The sequence below is a fragment of the Diceros bicornis genome, chromosome 8 (genome assembly GCF_020826845.1).
Source record: "Diceros bicornis minor isolate mBicDic1 chromosome 8, mDicBic1.mat.cur, whole genome shotgun sequence".
Classification (NCBI taxonomy): domain Eukaryota; kingdom Metazoa; phylum Chordata; class Mammalia; order Perissodactyla; family Rhinocerotidae; genus Diceros; species Diceros bicornis.
The window spans coordinates 2444110-2464584 of NC_080747.1; the positions used below are offsets into that span (position 1 = coordinate 2444110).

Below are 20475 nucleotides of genomic sequence, written 5' to 3' on the forward strand. Positions count from 1 at the left end.
CCCTGACTTCATTATTTGTTGTTGTTGTTTTTTTTTTTACTGCCTTTGTTCTACACAGTGTCATTACTGGCCCTGTCACCAAATACATACTGTGAGTACACCTTTTCTAGAAGCTAAGGCTTTCACTCTTGCATAGAGGACGCGGATGCTGAGCAAGTCCCTACTTGCAGCTTATAAGGAAAAAAATAGACTACATATTTGCACACTGCTCTGGAATATCCCAAATTTGGATGCTTCCATTCAGCTATAGGAAAGTCTCAAATTATTTATAATTTATACTGTACAAGAATTTGGAGCAAGTTAAGTTTTTGAAATACGTGATAAGCTTCATAGGAGCTTCATCATCTATCTACTGGAATTTTTGCTTCTGTAGGTTCTATTAAAGGCTTTCATAGCGAATCTGAAGTCAAGCTCCCCTACTATTCGGCGGACAGCGGCTGGCTCGGCAGTGAGCATCTGCCAGCACTCAAGAAGGACGCAGTATTTTTATAGCTGGCTACTAAATGTGCTCTTAGGTAAGATGCAGGCCTATTAGTGATTTTCTTCATGGTGCGGTAGAGTCTCTAGCATTTACTTGAATGCTCTGAAATTCTTTAAAATCAGACAGTCCCTTGGCTTCTGGACCAGGCCCTTTGGCACTGGCTGACTGGTAAATGGGAACTGGGTTGGGGCTGCCACAAGCCCATGTGGGGTCTGTGTGCGGATTAGGAAGAGTCTCCTCCTCCTCTGTGCAGAAGTGCAGACACGGCCATGCCCAAGGACAGCTAGCTGGGCAGTGGATGTGGGCCAGTGTGCAGCCCCACCCTCCTTCCTGGGCCTGGCCCTCCATGCAGCAAAACTACATAGCTGTACTTAGTGGCTCTGAGTGAGTCCCTGAGACCTGAAGGTCTCTGCACGTTCTCTGTATGGGTGTAGGTCTGCTAGCAGTTTCTTCTGTATTTGGGGTAATTGTGGAACTATTAGCAAGTACTAAAGGGAGCATATGGACATTTGATATGAAAGAACTGCCTGACTTTCAGATGTAATAAAACCCACTATAAAGGGCCTTGCTAGGCTAAGGTTTTAGAGGTTTTCATTAATGTTACTCCTAGATTTCAGCCAAATGATGAGATACACTGTATATTTTTTCACAGTAATGTTTGTGCCATCTTTATCCCTCATTGCCAGCCTCGTAATATGGATGTGGATCCATATTGTGGATCGCTTCTTCTTAAGAAATTAAGCCATGAATCTCCAAGCAGTGAATCAGATGTTAAGAAATCTTGTTGCCGCCTGTGTAGGTTTGCTAGTTCCTGTCGAGGATGAACACTCCACCCTCTTGATTCTTGGGGTGCTGCTCACGTTGCGGTATTTGGTGCCTTTGCTGCAGCAGCAGGTCAAGGACACGAGCCTGAAAGGCAGCTTTGGGGTGACACGGAAAGAAATGGAAGTCTCTCCCTCAACAGAGCAGCTTGTCCAGGTAGGAGCTATGGTTTACTCAGTACCTATACATAAAAGACTGACATTCAGTGAATTAAAAAGTTTGGAAGAGAAGTGGCAAAACCAAGGGTTAAGAGCTGGAACACTTGGTTCAGGTCCTAGATTGTGACCCCTAGTTATGTGACCTCCATATGGCAGTGATGTCCAAGTAAAATGAAGGTAGTCTCTCATAAGGTTACTGAGAGTGTTACAGAAACCCCTTAGACCCTTGCCTGGCACAGAGAACACTGTTACCTCGTTGCTAAAACCAGGGCTCATGAAATTTGTTCATCTGCTCAGTAAATATTTATTGAGCACATACTGTGTGTTACGCACTGGGACAGGTGCTGGGGATACAATGGTGAGCATTTCAGATGCAGTTTCTGCCCGCCCCCCCCCCCACCCCGGAACCTGTGGTCTGGTGTACTAGTCTACACAGCCAGGGAGGTGGGAACACAGTCCGTTGGGGTGGAGGAACAAAATGTTAAAACCTCTCTTTCCAATACAGAGAAACCCTGCAATAATTCTAATGCACAATCATGTGCTGCATAATGACATTTCGGTCAATGACAGACCGCATATACGGTCCTGTAAGATTAGTACCATGTAGCCTAGGTGTGTAGAAGGTTCTGCCATCTAGGTTTGTGTGAGGATACTCTGGTGTTCGCACAATGACGACCTCGCCTAACGATGCATTTCTCAGGACAAATCTCTGTCGTTAGGTGACGCATGACTGTAATGTGATTGGCAGTTGACATCAGTTCTGTGCAGCATGTTCACCCAGGTTATTTCGTCAACCTTGTAACAATGTAGCCACATTTTAAGGAATTGGGTTTTGTGAACTTTACTTAAAATGTTATGTTAGGGTTTATACCATATTTAATGTACTGGATGCTATTGAAGCCCTTACCCTTCCTGTAAGTTGGATGGTCACATGCCACATACAGGAGTTGAGGCACACAACCCGCTGTCTCGAGAGGGGTGCCTTGACTCAGTTGTCTGCTTTCAGTATATTGGTGATATTGTAGTGTATAGGTATTTGGGTCAACTGGATTTATGAGTGGTGTCCTTCACCTAGATTTTGTAGGGTACAAAATTGTAAGTGGCTTAAAATGATTTCTGAATAGAAATCATGAATTAAAGATATTACTGATGATTTAAGCATTGAGTTAGGTACTATTTGTAAAGTGCTTATTAGAATCCTTCCTGGCACGTGGACAGGACCTGTGAGTACTGGTTAATGATAAATAACTGAGAAGTAGGCTCTAAGAAAATGTCAGGCCAGCAGTTCTACCCTGGCCAGCTGCCCTTCGGCTCTCTTACAAGATACAGTCTCATGAGATATGACTCTTAAGTATATTGCCCTCACAAAAAATCATTACTCAATGATTTAGTGAGTAAAAAAGGCATTATAGTGGTAATAAATACATTTAAAACATAGTTTATTTCATCCTTACCTTGTTTGTTTGTTTACTTTTTATTATGGAGATTTCCAGACATATATAAAAGTAGACAGAATAGCTTAGTGAACCCCCTTCAGTAATTATCACCTGTGTCAATAATTACCAACTCAAGGCCAATCATGTTTCACTTATAATCCCACTTCTTTCTCCCTCTTTTGTATTATTTTGAAGCAAATCCTAACCATCCTATTATTTCATCTGTGTATTTCAGTATGTATCCCTATAGATGAGGACTCTTTGTTTTTTGGGTATGTTTTTTGGTGAGAAAGATTGGCTCTGAGCTAACATCTGTTGCCAATCCTCCTCTTTTTGCTGAGGAAGATTAGCCCTAAGCTAACATCTGTGACCATCTTCCTCTATTTTCTATGTGGGACGCTGCCACACATGGCTTGATGAGTGGTGCGTACATCTGTGCCTGGGATTCGAAACTGTGAACCCCAGGCCACTGAAGCGGAGTGCGTGAACTTAACCACTGTGTAACCAGGCCAGCCCCTTTGTTTTTAAAACTTAATGACAATGCTAATGTCACACCTGAAAAAAATGAACATTTCCTTAACATCAGATACCCACTCATCCATTGTCGAGTTTTTTCTCTACTCTTTTGCAATCAGTATCCAAGTAAGATTGGTTGATAAGGATTGGGAGTCTCTTTGATCTGATGGTTCCCTTCCATCCCTATTTTTCCCTGAGAGTTCATGTGTGGAAGACAGATTGTCTTGTCTGTCCTGTGGAACTCCTGGCAGTCTGATTTATTACTTGCCTCTCCGTTGTGTAAATTAGCATGTTTCTTTGTTCTCTGTATTTCCTGTGAATTGATAACTGGAGCTAGAGGCTTTTCAGATTTAGTGCATATTTTATAATGTACGTAATATCTGAGTTCAGTAGTACTTACATAATATTTTAAGATAAATAAATATTATATAAGTATTGGGACTGCATACTCAGAATTTTTTTCTGATGTTTTAAAAAAAAAGCCTGCTTAGTCAAAAAGGTTTAGAGACCATGGGTCTAGTGGGAGAAGTGAGCAAACACTCACTAAATAGCATGTGAGGTGGGGTTGCAGGGTGCTGTGGGAGCACATAGTGGGGGCCCCTTGCATGACAAAGGGCAGGGAGGCGTGCTCGGGAGGCTCAGTTATGAGCTGATGCTTATGGGTGAGGAGGATTTGATCAGGCACAGGGAATTGGGAGGAGAGTTTTATAGACAGAAACTACAACCTTTGCCAAGCCCAAGGAGTGAGAGTGCACAGCACTCTGTAAAGGTCTCCAGGCTTTCTCTCAGTTTAACAGGGGTGCTGGTGATAGATAAGGCTGGAGGGCTAGTGCTGGTAATAGATAAGGCTGGAGGGCTATCGAGAACTATTTTAAACTAGGGTAACAATCATCCTGGGAGGACGGAGTACAGGGGTATGGGATGTGGTGCTTAATTAACTACTGATTTTCTTAGTAGTGGCTTTTCTCCAAAGTGACTAAATGATATAGCACCTTGTCGATTTAGCAAGCTAGAAAAGATTATCTCTAAAACATATCTTAATCCATTTTCCTTTGACTAATAACCATTCTGAATTAAGTTATTTTGACTAAGAAGTTCAACTCAGCTACGGTAGTTTGGCTAACTATATTTAAAAAGAATTTAAAATAATCCAGGGTCTGGCTAAACTATTAAGCAGTATGGGCAAAATAACAGATACTTGTAGATATGCAAGAACTCAGTTTGCTTTTCATGTATGCTTTTTGAAAAAATTATTTGAAGATGTATTCCAGCAAAATGAGAAATAAGATTAGAAAAAAAAGGAAGCCCTAAAATTCAAGAAACAAAGCACCTAACCCAGGAATGTGGTAGAAGCCATTCCAAGATGATTGTTGTGCAGCATGCCATTCCAATTAGAAACAGGAGGTCAGAGGAGCTTCAGGGAGCTCCCGGCCACAGATGTCAGGATTCAGAAGCTGGGAAAGAGGGAAGGCGTGTGTGTATATTAACAAGGAGGGGATAAAAGGCAATTAGCAGCTCCATGAAAACCAGGAGGATTTATAAAAGCAACTTATGATCCAATTATGAAACAGATTAAAATGTAGAATAATTTTAAGCAAGTAGTAGATTATGATAACAGAGAATCTATTTAATTATTATCCTTGGGACATTTTCTTTCAAGTGACACAGGACTGGTTATAATGGAATATTTCTTTCTTTTTGGGTCTAGTCACATTAATAGATTTTGCATTGAATAATGTTTATATACACATGGTAAGGTACATACTGGTTTTCTTTGTTCAGTTTTTAGGCTCAACTTCTAGGCAAAGCACATAAGATTTAAAATAGTTTCACAGTAGGATGTGAATATTGTAAATCTTAATAATATGAAAGTAATGATGTTGCTAACAGAATTTGGGAAGAGGCAGATGAAGTGAAGGGAGTGTAGGGTACTGATTTCCTCATTTTACATAGTAAGGAGTCAAGAGATCCTTTGTTCTATATAGATGGCTTCAGAAATCAAGCTGATGATCTAGAGCAGGGCAGTAGTAATGGGCCAACTACTCACCTCCTCTGCTGGAGCAGGAAAGCAGCCACCAACACTACACAGGTGTGGCTGTGTCCCAGGAAAACTCCGTGTACAGAAACAGGTGGTGGCCAGAGGTGGCCTGTGGACTGCAGTCTGGAGACCTGTGATCTAGAGTTATGGAGGTTACCATCAGAAGAACTAAAACAAATGATTAAAAGTAGCTACCTCTGAGACTTTTACTGTCTTTTTTATATACTTCTATACTGTTTTTTTTGAACATGTATATTATTTTACTGTCTTTTTTATATACTTCTATACTGTTTTTTTTTAACATGTATATTATTTTTATGATATTAAAGGGTTGCCCGACTTACCAAGTAAAAATACCAGGTGCCAATTAAGTTTGAATGTCAGGTAAATCATGAATAATGTTGTGATGTAAGTATGCCCCAAATCACATGGGACATAGTTATACTACAAAATTATTTGTTGTTTATCTGAAATTTGCATTTAACCTGGTGCTCTTCTGATATTTTATCTGGCAACTCTAATTAAAGGAAAAAAGAATAAATTCGTTGTGTGTATATGATATGATGTTGTATTAAAAGCACTAATAAAATTTTGACATAATGCCTTTAAAATTTTTGGCAATGCTTTCTGAGTGGCACTCATACCAGTGTTTCTTGCTTATTAATATGTGTCAGACTAACTGCACTCTCAGTGTATATCGAGCTTTACTGCTCACCTGGTTAGGGAGATGGAGATCTTAATTAACACGCTTCTACTTTTGTGGAAGTGCTCTATTTATTTTTAAGGAGTTAATTTGAAAGAAATCATGGGAATTTCGAAAACAACATGGAAGCTAATGATCCCGCTGGGAGAAATGATAGAGACATTTTTAGGGGGAAGAAATTAAGGCACAAGTTTTGCCAACATAAGACTATCAAAAACAAGAAAAGTGAAACCTAGGACATATTTTAAAAACTGTGCCAATAACACTTGTTTATCTGTTTCTAGGTTTACGAGTTGACCTTGCATTACACTCAGCACCAAGACCACAATGTGGTGACTGGAGCATTAGAACTCCTGCAGCAACTCTTCAGAACCCCGCCTCCGGAGCTCCTGCAAGCTCTGACCACGGCAGGCGGCCTCGGGCGGCTCACGGTGGCTAAAGATGAGCCTCGTTGCCGAAGCCGTAGCGGGAGTATTGTGGAACTTATAGGTAGGTTATTAGGAAGGCCGATTCTTACAGTTAACCCTGCACTAATACTAGTACACTCTGTTGAATTGTGGGCCCAGCACTGTGCTGAGCAACTTACGTCTCAGTTCTTTACAAGATCTTACAATGCAGGTACTGACATTATGCTACAGACAGAATGACTAAGTGTAGAAAGGTTAGGTGGCAAAATGAGGCCAACATTTAAAGCTCGGCCTCCTGACTCTATGTGACTTGGCTGCCTCCACATGGCATTTCGTCTCTCATGAAATGAGAACATTAGGAAAAGTATTTCTAGGAGGACCTCTTTGCCAGTGACGGGGTTTTCAAGTCTTTGTAGGGATTTTAGAGTTCCTTTCTGTCCTCTGGGTCCTTTTTTGCTGTCCTGACTGACTTTAGAAAACCGCTTCCCTTCCTCCTCTCTCGGCACCTTCTCTGCACCATCCGCTCTTCTCCTCTGTGCTCTTGAGGATTGGGCCCTGCTCCTGCCAGGGGTTGCTGCCCTACACAATGACCACTGGGTTTCTTCCAGCCTCAGTGGGCGCTGTCTGACGGGGAGTTGCCCTTTGGGAGCTGGAATAGATGGGGATCCCTGAATGACAGCCTCTAGACCTGGGTCTGGCTAAGAGGAGGCCTCTCCTAGGCCCTGCGGTGTGTGGTCGATTGAGTGCAGCGTGTGTGTGGTATGGCCTCTACTCAAAGCATCGACAAACTGGAGAGTTTGGAAGTCTCATTGCTGCCTCATTTGAACATAAATGTTTGGCTGAAGCATGAACAGAAAATGTTAATATGCCTGTCCACTGTCCTTTGTACTGATAATCTCTTTCTCTGTGGAATGCACGCCTTACAAGTAATTGCTGGAAATACTCATTTCTAGTGATTGTTTCTAATGAAAATTTATACTTGATTATCAGTTGACCAGATAATCTGAGAGTTCTAATGTTTTTAATTTGGCTTCTTAAATGCACTTTATTTTAGTTCTTTTGACATTTTAGGTCGTATCTTTAGAAGTCTATGTTTCAGTGTTAACATAATTTTCATGTTTTTGAAATTAAAGTGTTGCAGTGTGGTGTTTGAGCACTGCCTATGGAAATATGTTCACGTATTCTCTAGTTTTAAAGTTGAATCAAGCTTTTTGAAGATTTTCAAATTCCTTCTAAACTTGAGCAGCTTATTGCCTTGCTTTCATCTGTGATTTTCTGTGATTTACAGCTGGAGGGGGTTCTTCATGCAGCCCTGTCCTTTCAAGAAAACAAAAAGGTGATTATTTTAGAAATCAAAGTCTTATGTTGAATCCTACTGCTTTTTTTGCATTTCTGCAATGCAGTCGACTGCGCCTAGACCTCTTCTCAACAGAGTGATTGTATGTAGTGTACATGTTGCTGGAATCTGATAACTAGGCCTGAATAGTTCTGTAGGGTGGCTTTTAAAAATTGCTTGTGTATCAGAATTGCTTTGTCCTAAATGTCTAATGCTTTAGGTCAGGGGTCAACAAAGTTTTTCTGTAACTGGCCAGATGGTTGTATGTATCAGCCTTGTGGGCCTTACTGTCTCTTGCAGCTATTCAGCTTTGTCCTGTGGCAGGAAGGCAGCCATAGACAATAGTAAGTGAATGGATGTGGCCAAGTTCCAGTAAAACTATTTGCAGAAACAGCTGAGCTGTAGTTTGCCTACTCCTGCTTTAGGGAATGTGTTATATTTTATGGAGGTAACTTATCTTCCCAATGAATTTTGTTTAGTATTAGTCAGGAATAATGTTAAATGTTTAAGTATTTTGTTAATTTGGGCCTGGTTATCATTTTTCAGCCATATTTAGCTTTGTATGTGCCAAAATGTTCTGATGCAATTAATTTATTTTAATTAAATTAAAGTGTTTCTGATATAATCTGATAGTTTTTTTTTACACATTATCACTTTGCAACACCAACCATTTTCTTTTCCAGTCTAGATTTCCATAGGAAAGAATTGCTGTTGTTTTCTGTTTGGAATCTTAAGAGACTAATCCTTTTTGTGTGTCATGATTTGAGTGTTTAATTGAGAGCCTAAAGCTTAATATTATTTGCAGTATTGAATGGGGTCTTAACAAGAATAATATTCAAGCCTTGACTGAATTAAGTAAACGTTTCCTGGAAGAACTTGTAATCAATAATTTTTGGGCCATCGTAGTGTGGGATACTTGACCAAGTTTGAGATTTTGGTGAAACACTGCGATTGTTTGAAAGCCAAAAGGATTCAAGGGAAAGTTAGTCTCTCTCTTCTCAAATTAGGAAAGATTTTCAGGCCTGTGGCTAAGTTAGTGTGATACTTGCCTTGTTTGTTTCTTAGTTGCTTTTCCCAGTGATGATGAAAAAGATGACTGATTCATATGGTTAAGATGATTTGTTTTGTCATCTTCTAGCTAGGACATGGGAGATATCCTCAATCTCTTTTTTATTTTTCCAGTGGTTTTTTTTTTTTTTTCTTTATTTTCTCATTTAGAGCTGTGGTTTTCAAACTTTTTTGTTGTAGCTGCAAAATTCTTTTTTTCAAGTGGAATCTGCCACTATATAAGAGAGATAAAAGCAGAGTTGTTGGATGTAGGATCAGGGTCAGGGTGAGGGGAGTGGTGGCCTGGGGTCCCTTCTCTGGCAGCAGCTGGCCCTTGCCCTCCCTTGGGGAGGGCTCCGTGGAACCGATTTGCAAACCACTAATTGCAAGAAGGAGACTGCTTTCATTAACACATGAATTTACAGGTTGGAATTTTATTTGTTTTCTCAAGGTAAATCACTTTTTCTGTAGTAAAGGACCCTATTATTTAGTAGATAAGCCAAATCACTATGTTGGTTTCATCTAGATTTTGGGTTTCCTTTTCTTTTTCTTTTTTTGCCTTTAATGTCACATCAGTGTAGATTTATGGAAGTTAGTACACCTATGACCTATTCTTTGAAGAGCAGAGAAGTTAGAAATTGCCAATAATTATTTTGATAGTGTCATTTAATGACATTTGTATGTGACATAACGATTTAATGAGTCCAGTTAAATCATGTTAAGACTTTTCTCTTTTTCTTATTAATATAATTTGGAAACCAGGAACTATAAAATATATTTTTGGAACTTGGCAGAAGATGAAATATTATTCCATTCTCTTAGATCATACAGTGCTTGAGTTCTGATTGTCAGCCATAAAATCTAGAAAATTAAAAGATAAAAAAATAAAAGTGATCTTTAGATATAAAAATTTTATATATAAATTCTGAGGTGTCATTGGAGATGTGACATGAATAGCCCAAGGGCTAATAGACTTAGTTCCAGCCATAACTCACCATTTTTAAGATTAAATAGTAATATAAATTATTTAATATTAATAGTAATCTAAATCAATAAATATGTATTATTAAAATACTTTGTGATACAGTTTGAGAATCATTGCTTTTAATCTTTTTTCCATATAGGTTTATTGATTTTAGTAATACTCTAAATACAATATCGCTGCATTCTTTGTGTTTAGCACCCTAGAGGTGTAAAAATGCTTAACATATAATGATAAACTGTATGGGGGGTGAGTTAAATATGCTTATGATTTTCTGCTTAGAATGTGCATTTATTTGATTTTCAAAGTCCTTCCTTTTAGCAAGCTTAAGGGAATCTCGCTGCCATCATTTCCTAGGGAAAGTGCTCTTTGGAGAAGCAGCAGCCTTGGAGGAGGACCCTGAGTCAAGATCTGACAGCAGTAGCCCAGCCTTTGCAGGTAGCTCTCAGGAGTGTCGGTGGTATCCACCTTCCTCCTCTCCACTGGCCTCCTCTCCCCCTCCCCTGCACCTCAGTGGATGCACCTCCTGGCGGGTAGCGGTGAAGCCAGCTTGCTCAAATGGTGGATAATCCAGGCTTCTTTTATAATGTTTACTTTGAAACAGGTGTGTCTTTTCTTGCATCAAATATTTGCTGTTTTCCTTAGTTTGGACTGTTTTAAAATTAGGTTTATATTCCCTGCACATAAGTCTTTTTGACTAGGGGATGGTGGGTAAAGTGTCTCATGATTGGATGGGTTGTGATGGGGAGAATGGGGTTAAAAATTGTCGTGGATAATTTAACTTGAAAGAATCTATGCTTGTTTACAGATAGTTACCTAATTAGATTCTCTAGTCACCTTATAAAAGATGAGTATTGAGTAAGATATTAATAAATGGATTAAAGGAGGGTGGTTTGGGTTGTATAATCTGGTTGAAAAGAATATTTTTAGATAACTGAAAATGAGGCTAAAATATTTTGGAAGGAAATTCTGAATAATTCCAGTGGCGATTATTTATTTCTTTATTTTACAAACTAGAAATTGATTTTTTCCTGATTACAAAAATAGCAAAATTTAAAACAACAAAAAAATTACATCAATCCAGAACATTATAAAGCTCAAGTGCTCACTGACCCAGTGGCCTCCAGGAGTGACCGTTGCTAACAGCTTAATGTTGATCTTTTTGTTAAATGGTTTGTATGTAGTGTTTTTTGTTTTTAAATGGGAATTTAAAAACTAGACTAGGAAAATGTGGTGCAAATTTATGCTACAGGAGAACAGGACTGGCTTAGAGGTCTTGAATAGGGTCTTGGAAGAAGGAAGCCCACCTCAAAGAGACGGTGAATTTACTGTCATTTGAGCACTGCTGCCTCGAGCACCCGGGCATTTGTGAGCGCCCAGCCGGGCCCCAGAGCGGGCTGCCTGTGATTTGCAGCAGTCTCTCTCTGTGGCTCCAAACTAAGGCTAGAGCAGTTGCTTAAGAACCAGTAATGTTACTGGCCATACTTCAGTTTTTGCAGTGAAATACCTTTTGAGAATATTCATATTATTTAAAAAATACCTGCTGATGATCCTTATTTTATTAATATGTAATAATATAGTAAAAGGTAAATAAATAATACAGGAAAAGGCAGTTTTAGTAATGTTTGAAGGATGCCCCTTTGTCTTGCTTTTGAAATTTCGTTGTTCATATTTTCACTGTATGTCAGGATTTTTTGCAGTTAAAACATTTGGCGACAGTGCATTTGGGGGTATTTTGCAAACATTTGATTCTCTATTGAAGGTTTTTCCCTCCCATTGAGGAATGAGTGTTTCTTTGTCTTCAGCCTCAGTGAAGGGTGAAATTGGTGGTGAACTGGCTGCCTCTTCAGGGCTCTCCACTCCTGGCTCTGCTAGCTCAGCCGCCGACTCTGTGGGTCACGACATCATCACCGAACAGCCCCGGTCACAGCATACGCTGCAGCCAGACTCAGTGGATCTGACCGGCTGTGACTTGACAAGCGCTGCCACCGATGGGGACGAGGAGGACATCTTGAGCCACAGCTCCAGCCAGATCAGTGCTGTCCCATCTGACCCTGCCATGGACCTGAACGATGGAACCCAGGCCTCCTCACCCATCAGTGACAGCTCCCAGACCACCACCGAAGGGCCTGATTCAGCTGTGACCCCTTCAGACAGTTCTGAAATTGTAAGTGGGCAGAGAGGGGTCCCTGGTTTCTGCAGAGAGGCCTGTCATGTGTCCCAGCTCTTCCCTGGAGGCCCAGACCTGGACACTCCTACTTATTCATTTCTTCCTATCTGACCTGCTAATAATAGTGCAGAGGTTACCAGCTCACATCATGAGTGGAGAGCTCGACCCCATCTGAGACCTTCACTGAAGGAAATGGCCGAGAGTCATTTGTATTGAACATGGAGGTCAAAAATCAGTTGATGATATGAACTCTGCTAAAATTGAGCGCTTTTTAAATTCTTTAAGACCTTGTTGGGTGCAGATTAAATCATTATTTAAAAAATCCACGAGGAGCCTGTTGTTAACAATGTGATTAATAACATTAATACTGTGCATTATTTTAACACTTTTTGCCTTTTCAAAAACTTTTACAGCATATCCCCTCTTATAGAGCATGGACTTAAGTACCTCTGATCTCTGAGTTAGTGGACAAGAAACACCTCAAGGATAGTCTAATCAAAAAGTTTGGTACAGGGGCCGGCTCGGTGGCGCAAGCGGTTAAGTGCGTGCGCTCCGCTGCGGCGGCCCGGGGTTCGCTGGTTCGGATCCCGGGCGCGCACCGACGCACGGCTTGGCAGGCCATGCTGTGGCGGCGTCCCATATAAAGTGGAGGAAGATGGGCACAGATGTTAGCCCAGGGCCGTCTTCCTCAGCAAAAAAAGAGGAGGATTGGCGGATGTTAGCACAGGGCTGATCTCCTCACAAAAAAAAAAAAAAGTTTGGTACAAGTATATACTGAGTTTTTTTTTTTTTTTTGTGAGGAAGATCAGCCTTGAGCTAACATCCATGCCAATCCTCCTCTTTTTGCTGAGGAAGACTGGCTCTGAGCTAACGTCTATTGCCAATCCTCCTCCTTTTTTTCCCCAAAGCCCCAGTAGATAGTTGTATGTCATAGTTGCACATCCTTCTAGTTGCTGTATGTGGGATGCAGCCTCAGCATGGCCGGAAAAGTGGTGCGTCGGTGCGCACCCGGATCCGAACCTGGGCCGCCAGTAGCGGAGCGCGCACACTTAACCACTACGCCATGGGGCCAGCCCTATACTGAGTTTTATACCTCAATTTTATTTGAGCAATTTATACTATTAGGTGTTTTGCTACTATTGAATATATTTGTTAAGAACATGGTTTTGGTTTCTTTTTTTACTTGAACAAATACAGAAACATTGAATTACCAGTCCTGATGTAAAGCACTTGCATATCCTCTTTGCAGTTGTCAGATTGTCACATGGATGTGGTTTCTAATGGCTGTTTGTGGATTTACACTTACTCGATTGGAGAAGTGGGCTCATGGTTAGGGTTTTTAACTAGAAGACCTGGAAGAGGATAGGACAAATAATTGAAACAGTGGGAAACTGTTTCAGTAAGGAAAGGGTGAACAGTGTGCAGGGAGAAGAGAATGTGGGGAAGCTCTGGGCTCAGTAGCGTGTCAAGTGTGCAGAGGGAGTTTCTGTTGTTTGTTTATTGCACCAGTTTCCATGGGATATCTGGCCTCTTTATAGTAGACGATTTCTGGACAGATTTGTTAGAAATAGGAATGAATGACCATAGGAGATTCTGAAAATTTCCTTCCTTGGGAGCGTGTCAGCAGATATTTACTGTGTAATAGTGCTGGGAGTGGGGCCCACACAGGCCTCGCTGGCCTATAGACAACTAAACATCTTCCCTGGATAGTTCTCACATTGGTATAGTTCTTTCTAGTTTAAGAGGTGCTTCCATGTCCTTTTTTCTAGTCATTAATTGTTTGCTGAACAAATGTATCGGCACCTATTATGTTCTGGGGATTGTTCTATAAGCTGGGGATGAAGTAGAGGGCACAACATACAAAACTACTCACACGAAGCTAGTATTCTAGAGTAGGTGGTGTCACACTTTCCTGATAGGGCCGGAGAGTAAATATCTTTGGCTGTATGAGCCATACGGCCTCTGTTGCACACTTACCTCTGCTGTTGTAGTGCAAAAGCAGCCATAGACGATATGTAAATGAGTGAGCATGACTGTGTTCCCGTAAAACTTTATTTACAAAAACAGCTGGTGGGCCAGGTTTGGCCCACAGGTTGTAGTTTACCTACCCCTATTCTAGAGTGTGTGCATGTGTGTGGCGTGATAAGCCAATAATCAATCAACAAGTAAAGAAATACATGGGCAGATGGTGACAAATGCCATAGAGAAAAATAAGCAAAGTGAAGGGGGTAGGGAACTTCCTCATGAGACAGCTCAGTGTGGTAGTTAAGGGGCTTGGCTCAGGGGGAGGCTACCAGGGTGAGAATTCTGGCTCTGCCCTTTACTAGCTGTGTAGCCTGGAGCAGTTATGTCCCTTCTTGCCTCAGTTTTCTTATCCGTAAAATGAGAATGATAACAGTACTTGTGTTGTAAGACTTAGGAAGGCTAAGGGTGATAATACATGTAAAATGCTTCTGATCCTGCCTGGTGTGTAGTAAGGCATTCCAAAACCATTGTTTTTTATATGGTTGTAACTTTTCATTTTAATGTGTTGTGTATTTTTTTTTAACTAACTTTAGGGTTTTTTTGTAAACTAATCTGGAGGGTGGAGAATGGAAGAAATCATTTCTTTCTTGATTGTTGTTGATCATGTAGCTTAATTTTTTTAAATTTAATTGTAAGGATTTGGAATGATTTTTAAAAATGGTAGAGAATTTATTTCAACAATAATTGACTAGCATATTGAGGGTCCATCACTCAGTTTTTTTGGGTAAATTACATGGGATTTGAAGTGGTTGTGAAAAATTTTGCAATATGGAATAATAACCCAAGATTATGGCTAAATATATGAAATAGTGTGTCCAAAACTGAGTTGGTTCAGTCCTGGCAGTTTAGAAGATAACCTATTATATTGTTAGATTTTTGTCTGAAAGATTTTCCTCTTTTTTTTTTTTAGTGAGGAAGATCAGCCCTGGGCTAACATCTGCCAGTCCTCCTCTTTTCGCTGAGGAAGCCTGGCCCTGAGCTAACACGCGTGCCCACCTTCCTCCACTTTATGTGGGACGCTGCCACAGCATGGCCTGACAAGCAGTGCGTCGGTGCGCGCCCAGGATCCAAACCTGCACCGCCAGCAGCGGAGCGCACGCACTTAACTGCTACGCCACAGGGCCGGCCCCCTCATTTTTGACTTACTGTAAAATTTTCTTATGAAGACAAAGATTTTCGTTTGGATTTTTTTAATATGAAAAAGAGAAATTTCTAGGTTGGAATTTCTTTGGAATTTTTAGAGTTATAAAAACTCTTCATAATGTAGTAGTAATGTGTGATCAATAAACTCTTGGTAATTTATACACATACATGTCTGCATGTGAGGAAATGACCTTTGTGTTAGGATGTGAGTTGTGGTTCGTGTTATTTATGGCTTTTGCCTTTGCCTTTCCGTGTTGGAGGCCTTGTCCCTGGGCGGTCACACTCAGAACCCTCACAGCCCCTCTCCAACTGTTTAGGTGTTAGATGGTGCCGACAGTCAGTATTCAGGGATGCACATTGGACAGCCGCAGGACGAGGATGAGGAAGCCACAGGTATTCTTCCCGATGAAGACTCGGATGCTTTCAGAAACTCTTCAATCGGTGTGTTGACTTCAGGTGATGTACTATGGAATGGTCTTGTTTTCAACCCTGACATTTTAGTTTTACCTTAACTACCAAGAAGAAATCTTTTGATATCTTTGTTTTCTGAGTTGTAAATAGCAAATGAGAAAGAGCAATTGAGGAATAATCATCTTTTTTTTTTGATCTAAATCCTGTACTTTCAAGTTGACTTTGTGTAAATATGGGTATTTGTGTTTTAATTGGAAACTTGTCACTTAATCTCAATTTCTCTGTTTTTGAAGCCCTTCAACAAGCACATTTATTGAAAAGCATGGGCCACAGCAGGCAGCCCTCTGACAGCAGTATAGATAAATTTGTCTCAAGAGATGAAGCTGCTGAACCAGGAGATCAAGAAAACAAGGTGAGATGTTTAGACATGAGACTGCTCAGCATTCTGAGCTCATATGAGTGTTTAAAATCACTCTGGCTACTGTCTGTCTGCCATGCTTTCTAGCTTTCCCATCTCTGAGCTTTTGCTCAGCTTTTGCCCTTTAAATATTGACCTCTTCCCAGGTCTGCTTTTCTCTGCCTTTTCAAGTACCGCCCAAATGCTTGAGAGTTGCCCGAAGTTCTGCCTCCTTTGAGAGTCCTTCCCAGACAAGTCTGTCTTATACCGATTGCTATCTCACCTGATTTCTTGGACCATTCATTTGATAGTGGTCCTTGGCCTTGCAACATTGTTGTCTTTGTTCCATTGAATGGATTTATTTGTTTGTTTATTTGTTTTTGTGGTAAAATACATGTAACATAAAATTTACCATGGTAGCCTTTTTTAAGTGTACAGTTCAGTGGCATAAGTATATTCATGTTGCTGTGCAACATCACCACCATCCATCTCCAGAACTTTTTCATCTTCCCAAACTGAAACTCTGTCCCCATTAAACACTAATTCCTCATTCCTTCTCCCCCAGCCCCTGACAACCCCCATCCTACTTTCTGTCTCTATGGATTTGACTACTCTAGGGGCCTCCTGTAAGTGGAATCATACAATATTTGTCCTTTTGCGATTGGCGTATTTTAGTCAGCAGAATGTCCTCAAGGTTCATGTATATTATAGCGTGTGTCAGAATTTCCTTCCTTTTTAAGTCTGAATAATATTCTAATATATCTGTATACCACATTTTGTTTGTCTCTTCATCTGTTGATGGACACTTGGTTTACTTCTACCTTTTGGCTATTGTGAATAATGCTGCTATGAACACTGGTGTACAAATATGTCTTCAAGACCTTGATTTCAATTCTTGTGGGTATATACGCAGATGTGGAATTTCAGGATCATATGGTGATTCTGTTTTTAATTTTTTGAGGAATTGCCATACTGTTCTCCACAGCAGCTGCACTATTTTACATTCCCACCAGCAGTGCACAAGGGTTCCGTATTGTCCACATCCTCGCCAACACTTATTTTCTGTTTTTTCAATAGTAGCTATCTGGGTGTGAGGCGGTGTCTCCTTGTGGTTTTAACTTGCATTTCCCTAATGATTAGTGATATTGAGCATCTTTTCATGTTGCTTATTGGCCACTCCTATATCTTCTTTGGAGAAATGTCTGTTCAAGTTCTCTGCCCATTTTTTAATCAGGTTGTATGGGTTTTGTTGTTGTTGTGTTGTCCATTGAACGGTTTTTAAAATATCTCTATATTGCTTACCTTTTTGCATCTAAGTGTCCTGTCTTCCCAGTTAATTTTAAATTTCTTGAGGGCAAGAAATAGTGTTTTGTACTTAGTCCTGCCGTAGATGTTCAATCATGTTGCAATCTCGGCAGTTCCTTCCGGGTCCCCTCTCACCAGGCCTACTCCCTCTCAGTTTTGGGCTTTCCCCAAGCTCTTTCCTCTGCCTGGGTAGCTTCCCCTTGTCCTGTAGATGATGGCTCATCTGTGCTTCCCTGAGCAGCCTCTCCTGAATGCCGAGTCTCAGCTGCCTTCCCATCTGGTGCTCCCTCCCTGCACATTAAGCTCATCCCTGCCACAGCCCACGTGACCCTGTGTCATAACTTCCTCTGACCAGTGTGATTCTGCTGCACTGTGGTCTTTGAGGACAGGCGTGTCTATGGGCAAAGATAGATGTCTCTGTATCCCCAGCACCCAGTGTCATTGCTGTTCTGGAACTATTTGTTGAATGAACTAAGGAGCGAATGTATTGGTTCTTTGATAATAAGACAAACAAGTGTCAGTTTCTCTCTTCTAGCCTTGTCGGATCAAAGGAGACATAGGACAATCTACTGATGACGATTCTGCTCCTGTTGTCCATTGTGTCCGCCTTTTATCTGCTTCATTTTTGCTAACTGGGGAAAAAAATGGTGAGTATAGAAAGGCAGGTGCAGAGTTGAAGAAACTAACTTTAGGTGTCAGAGGTCAACTTGGTGACCAATTTTGTGCCTCGTTATTGAGCAGATGGAGTAGAATCTGGGGGTGGGCTCTGGTTTTCACTGGCTGGCGGGAGAAGGGAGGGAAAGATGGGAGAGCTGGTTTAGTGGGTCTAGTTTTCTTTCTTTGGAAACTAAATGTTTGCTGCTTTTAAGCTGAAGGTGACCCACGTGGTTTCTTTGCAGCCTTGGTTCCGGATAGGGATGTGAGGGTCAGTGTGAAGGCGCTGGCCCTCAGCTGTTTGGGAGCTGCTGTGGCCCTTCATCCTGAATCTTTCTTCAGCAAACTTTATCAAGTACCTCTTGACACCACGGGATACCATGGTATGTTAAAAGTTTACGTCTTATTCCTCATGTTGAATCATTATTTTGAAAACTATTTCAAACCATCTTGGCTGTTTTGGTTTTAGAGCAATAAGTTTTTTGAGTTAATTTGTGGCATTTGAACTGTGTTGTAGCTCTCCATAAAACACGTAAATAGTAATGGTTTTAGCTTCTTGGACTCCCTGTAGATGTGATGTTTAGTTGAAACACACAAATCTATAGAAATCTGGGAACATAAGAGCCAGTTTACATGTCCATTGGATTTATACCAAAAGCACAAATTGCGTAGAATCAAAATTGCTTTGGGTCGCACTCAGCCAGGCCAGATGTTCACACTCAGAGACAAGCGGGAACTGAGACCGGCTGAGGTGACAGCAGATCCAGTCTCCTATGGCACGTATTCCAGGACGTAGTCTCATTATGGAGTAAATGGTGGGGAAGAATCACACTTCTAAAATCATCCTCCAACCGGCTATTTTTCTTTGGGTGAGGAGACAAGCTTGTGCTTTTGAATTTCTGTTAGGTAGGTGTGGACTAGTTTGAGTTTCTCTAATCTTTTCTTGAAATGAAGTCTTGGAATTTTGATTATTGGCTGACAGACTGGAATTATAATCCAGAAATTCTGTTGTGTTGAAGTGATATCAGGGATATGATGAATCTGGAATCTTCAAACCCCAAAATGTTTTTTACCACTTCAAACCCCAAAATGTTTTTTACCACTCATGGTTATTATATTCAAGTCTTTTCTAGATTTGGATTACCCCCTTGCCCCCTTTTTTTTCCCTGAGAATTAAGCTTTTATTTTTAGTTAAAAGTTGATGGTAGGGACTTGTACAGTGGATGGGCAATTTGTCTCCACAGAGGAGCAGTATGTCTCAGACGTCTTGAACTACATCGACCATGGAGATCCACAGGTCAGAGGAGCCACAGCCATTCTCTGTGGGACACTTGTCTACTCCGTCCTCAGCAGGTCCCGCTTCCACGTGGGAGACTGGGTGACCACTGTTAGAACTCTGACAGGTAACAGCTGAGTTTTCAGTGGCGTCTTTTCTAGATAGAATTCCCAAATTCGAGTTTACATGAAGGCATTTGTTGCTTGCTCTTCTGATCAGGAAATACGTTTTCTCTGGTGGACTGCATTCCTTTGCTGCAGAAAACTTTGAAGGATGAATCTTCTGTTACTTGCAAGTTGGCTTGCACAGCTGTGAGGGTGAGCATAATCATTAGTGGAAATCATTTCTTTGATTAGTGGGGAGTTTAGCATTGTTACCATTAAAATTGGAGTTTAATATTAAATATTTCCAGACATTCTAAAGCTATAAACGGTATGTTTACATATTGTTACAATATGTGTCTACCACTCAGCTTTAGAAGGAAAACCTTGCCAGTGAAGTTAGGGTTTAATAGACTTTAGTTTAAGTTTTAATTCTCAGAATATTTGTTTGAAATATACCTTTTCCCGAAGGTTTATTTAGAAATGTACCTTGCTTAACATTAAGTGTAAAACCTGTTGAATTGAAAAACAACAACTCTCTTAGGCGCATAGAATTCTGAGAGTTTAAGTGAGCTGTAGAGGTTATTTAATCACCTCTGATTTTTGTATAGGTGGAATAGCCTCAGTCCTTTACATGGTAGCATGTCGAACCTTTATGTATCAGCTGGTTCGTAAATCACAACTGACCAGTCAACAACAGTAAAAATTAACCAGTAAAAATCAAAACAAGAACTCTACCGTTGTCAAATTTATCAGAAACCTTCCCTTTTTAAAATTTCATGGCCTGGCCAGAATTGTTCCATAGTTCCAAATGTTTGCCAAGTTTCAGTCGATCTGTCTTTCCTGGAGCAGAGGGAAGTGTGTTGGCAGCACGGTGAAGTTGCTGGCCCAGAGTCAGCACGATTCATCCTGTGTGTGGAAATGCCCACGTGTATGCTCAGAGTGTGCAGGGAAGGGTGTTGTCGCCACAAGAGCCCTGACTGTCCCCTTGTATAGTGAAGTACACAGTAACATCAAAAAGGCCATGGGCCCTGTGTCCCTGCCCTGGGCCTGAGATTTGTTTCAGA

At 40.8% G+C, this 20475-nt stretch overlaps 1 protein-coding gene across 4 annotated transcripts in view; it reads left to right on the forward strand.

Moving 5' to 3' along the window:
* The window catches only part of HTT (huntingtin), a 154784-nt gene that overhangs the window by 33292 nt on the left and 101017 nt on the right, over positions 1-20475 (forward strand). The window contains exons 7-18 of one of the 4 annotated variants that reach the window (XM_058546620.1): positions 374-515; positions 1281-1459; positions 6439-6643; positions 7850-7897; positions 10284-10364; positions 11732-12093; positions 15582-15720; positions 15969-16087; positions 17913-18024; positions 18277-18414; positions 19276-19434; positions 19527-19624. In XM_058546620.1, coding sequence (XP_058402603.1) covers positions 374-515; positions 1281-1459; positions 6439-6643; positions 7850-7897; positions 10284-10364; positions 11732-12093; positions 15582-15720; positions 15969-16087; positions 17913-18024; positions 18277-18414; positions 19276-19434; positions 19527-19624 — 1782 coding nt within the window. The remainder of the gene's footprint in view (positions 1-373; positions 516-1280; positions 1460-6438; positions 6644-7849; positions 7898-10283; positions 10365-11731; positions 12094-15581; positions 15721-15968; positions 16088-17912; positions 18025-18276; positions 18415-19275; positions 19435-19526; positions 19625-20475) is intronic. The other 3 variants (XM_058546621.1, XM_058546623.1, XM_058546622.1) reach the window with 3 other exon arrangements.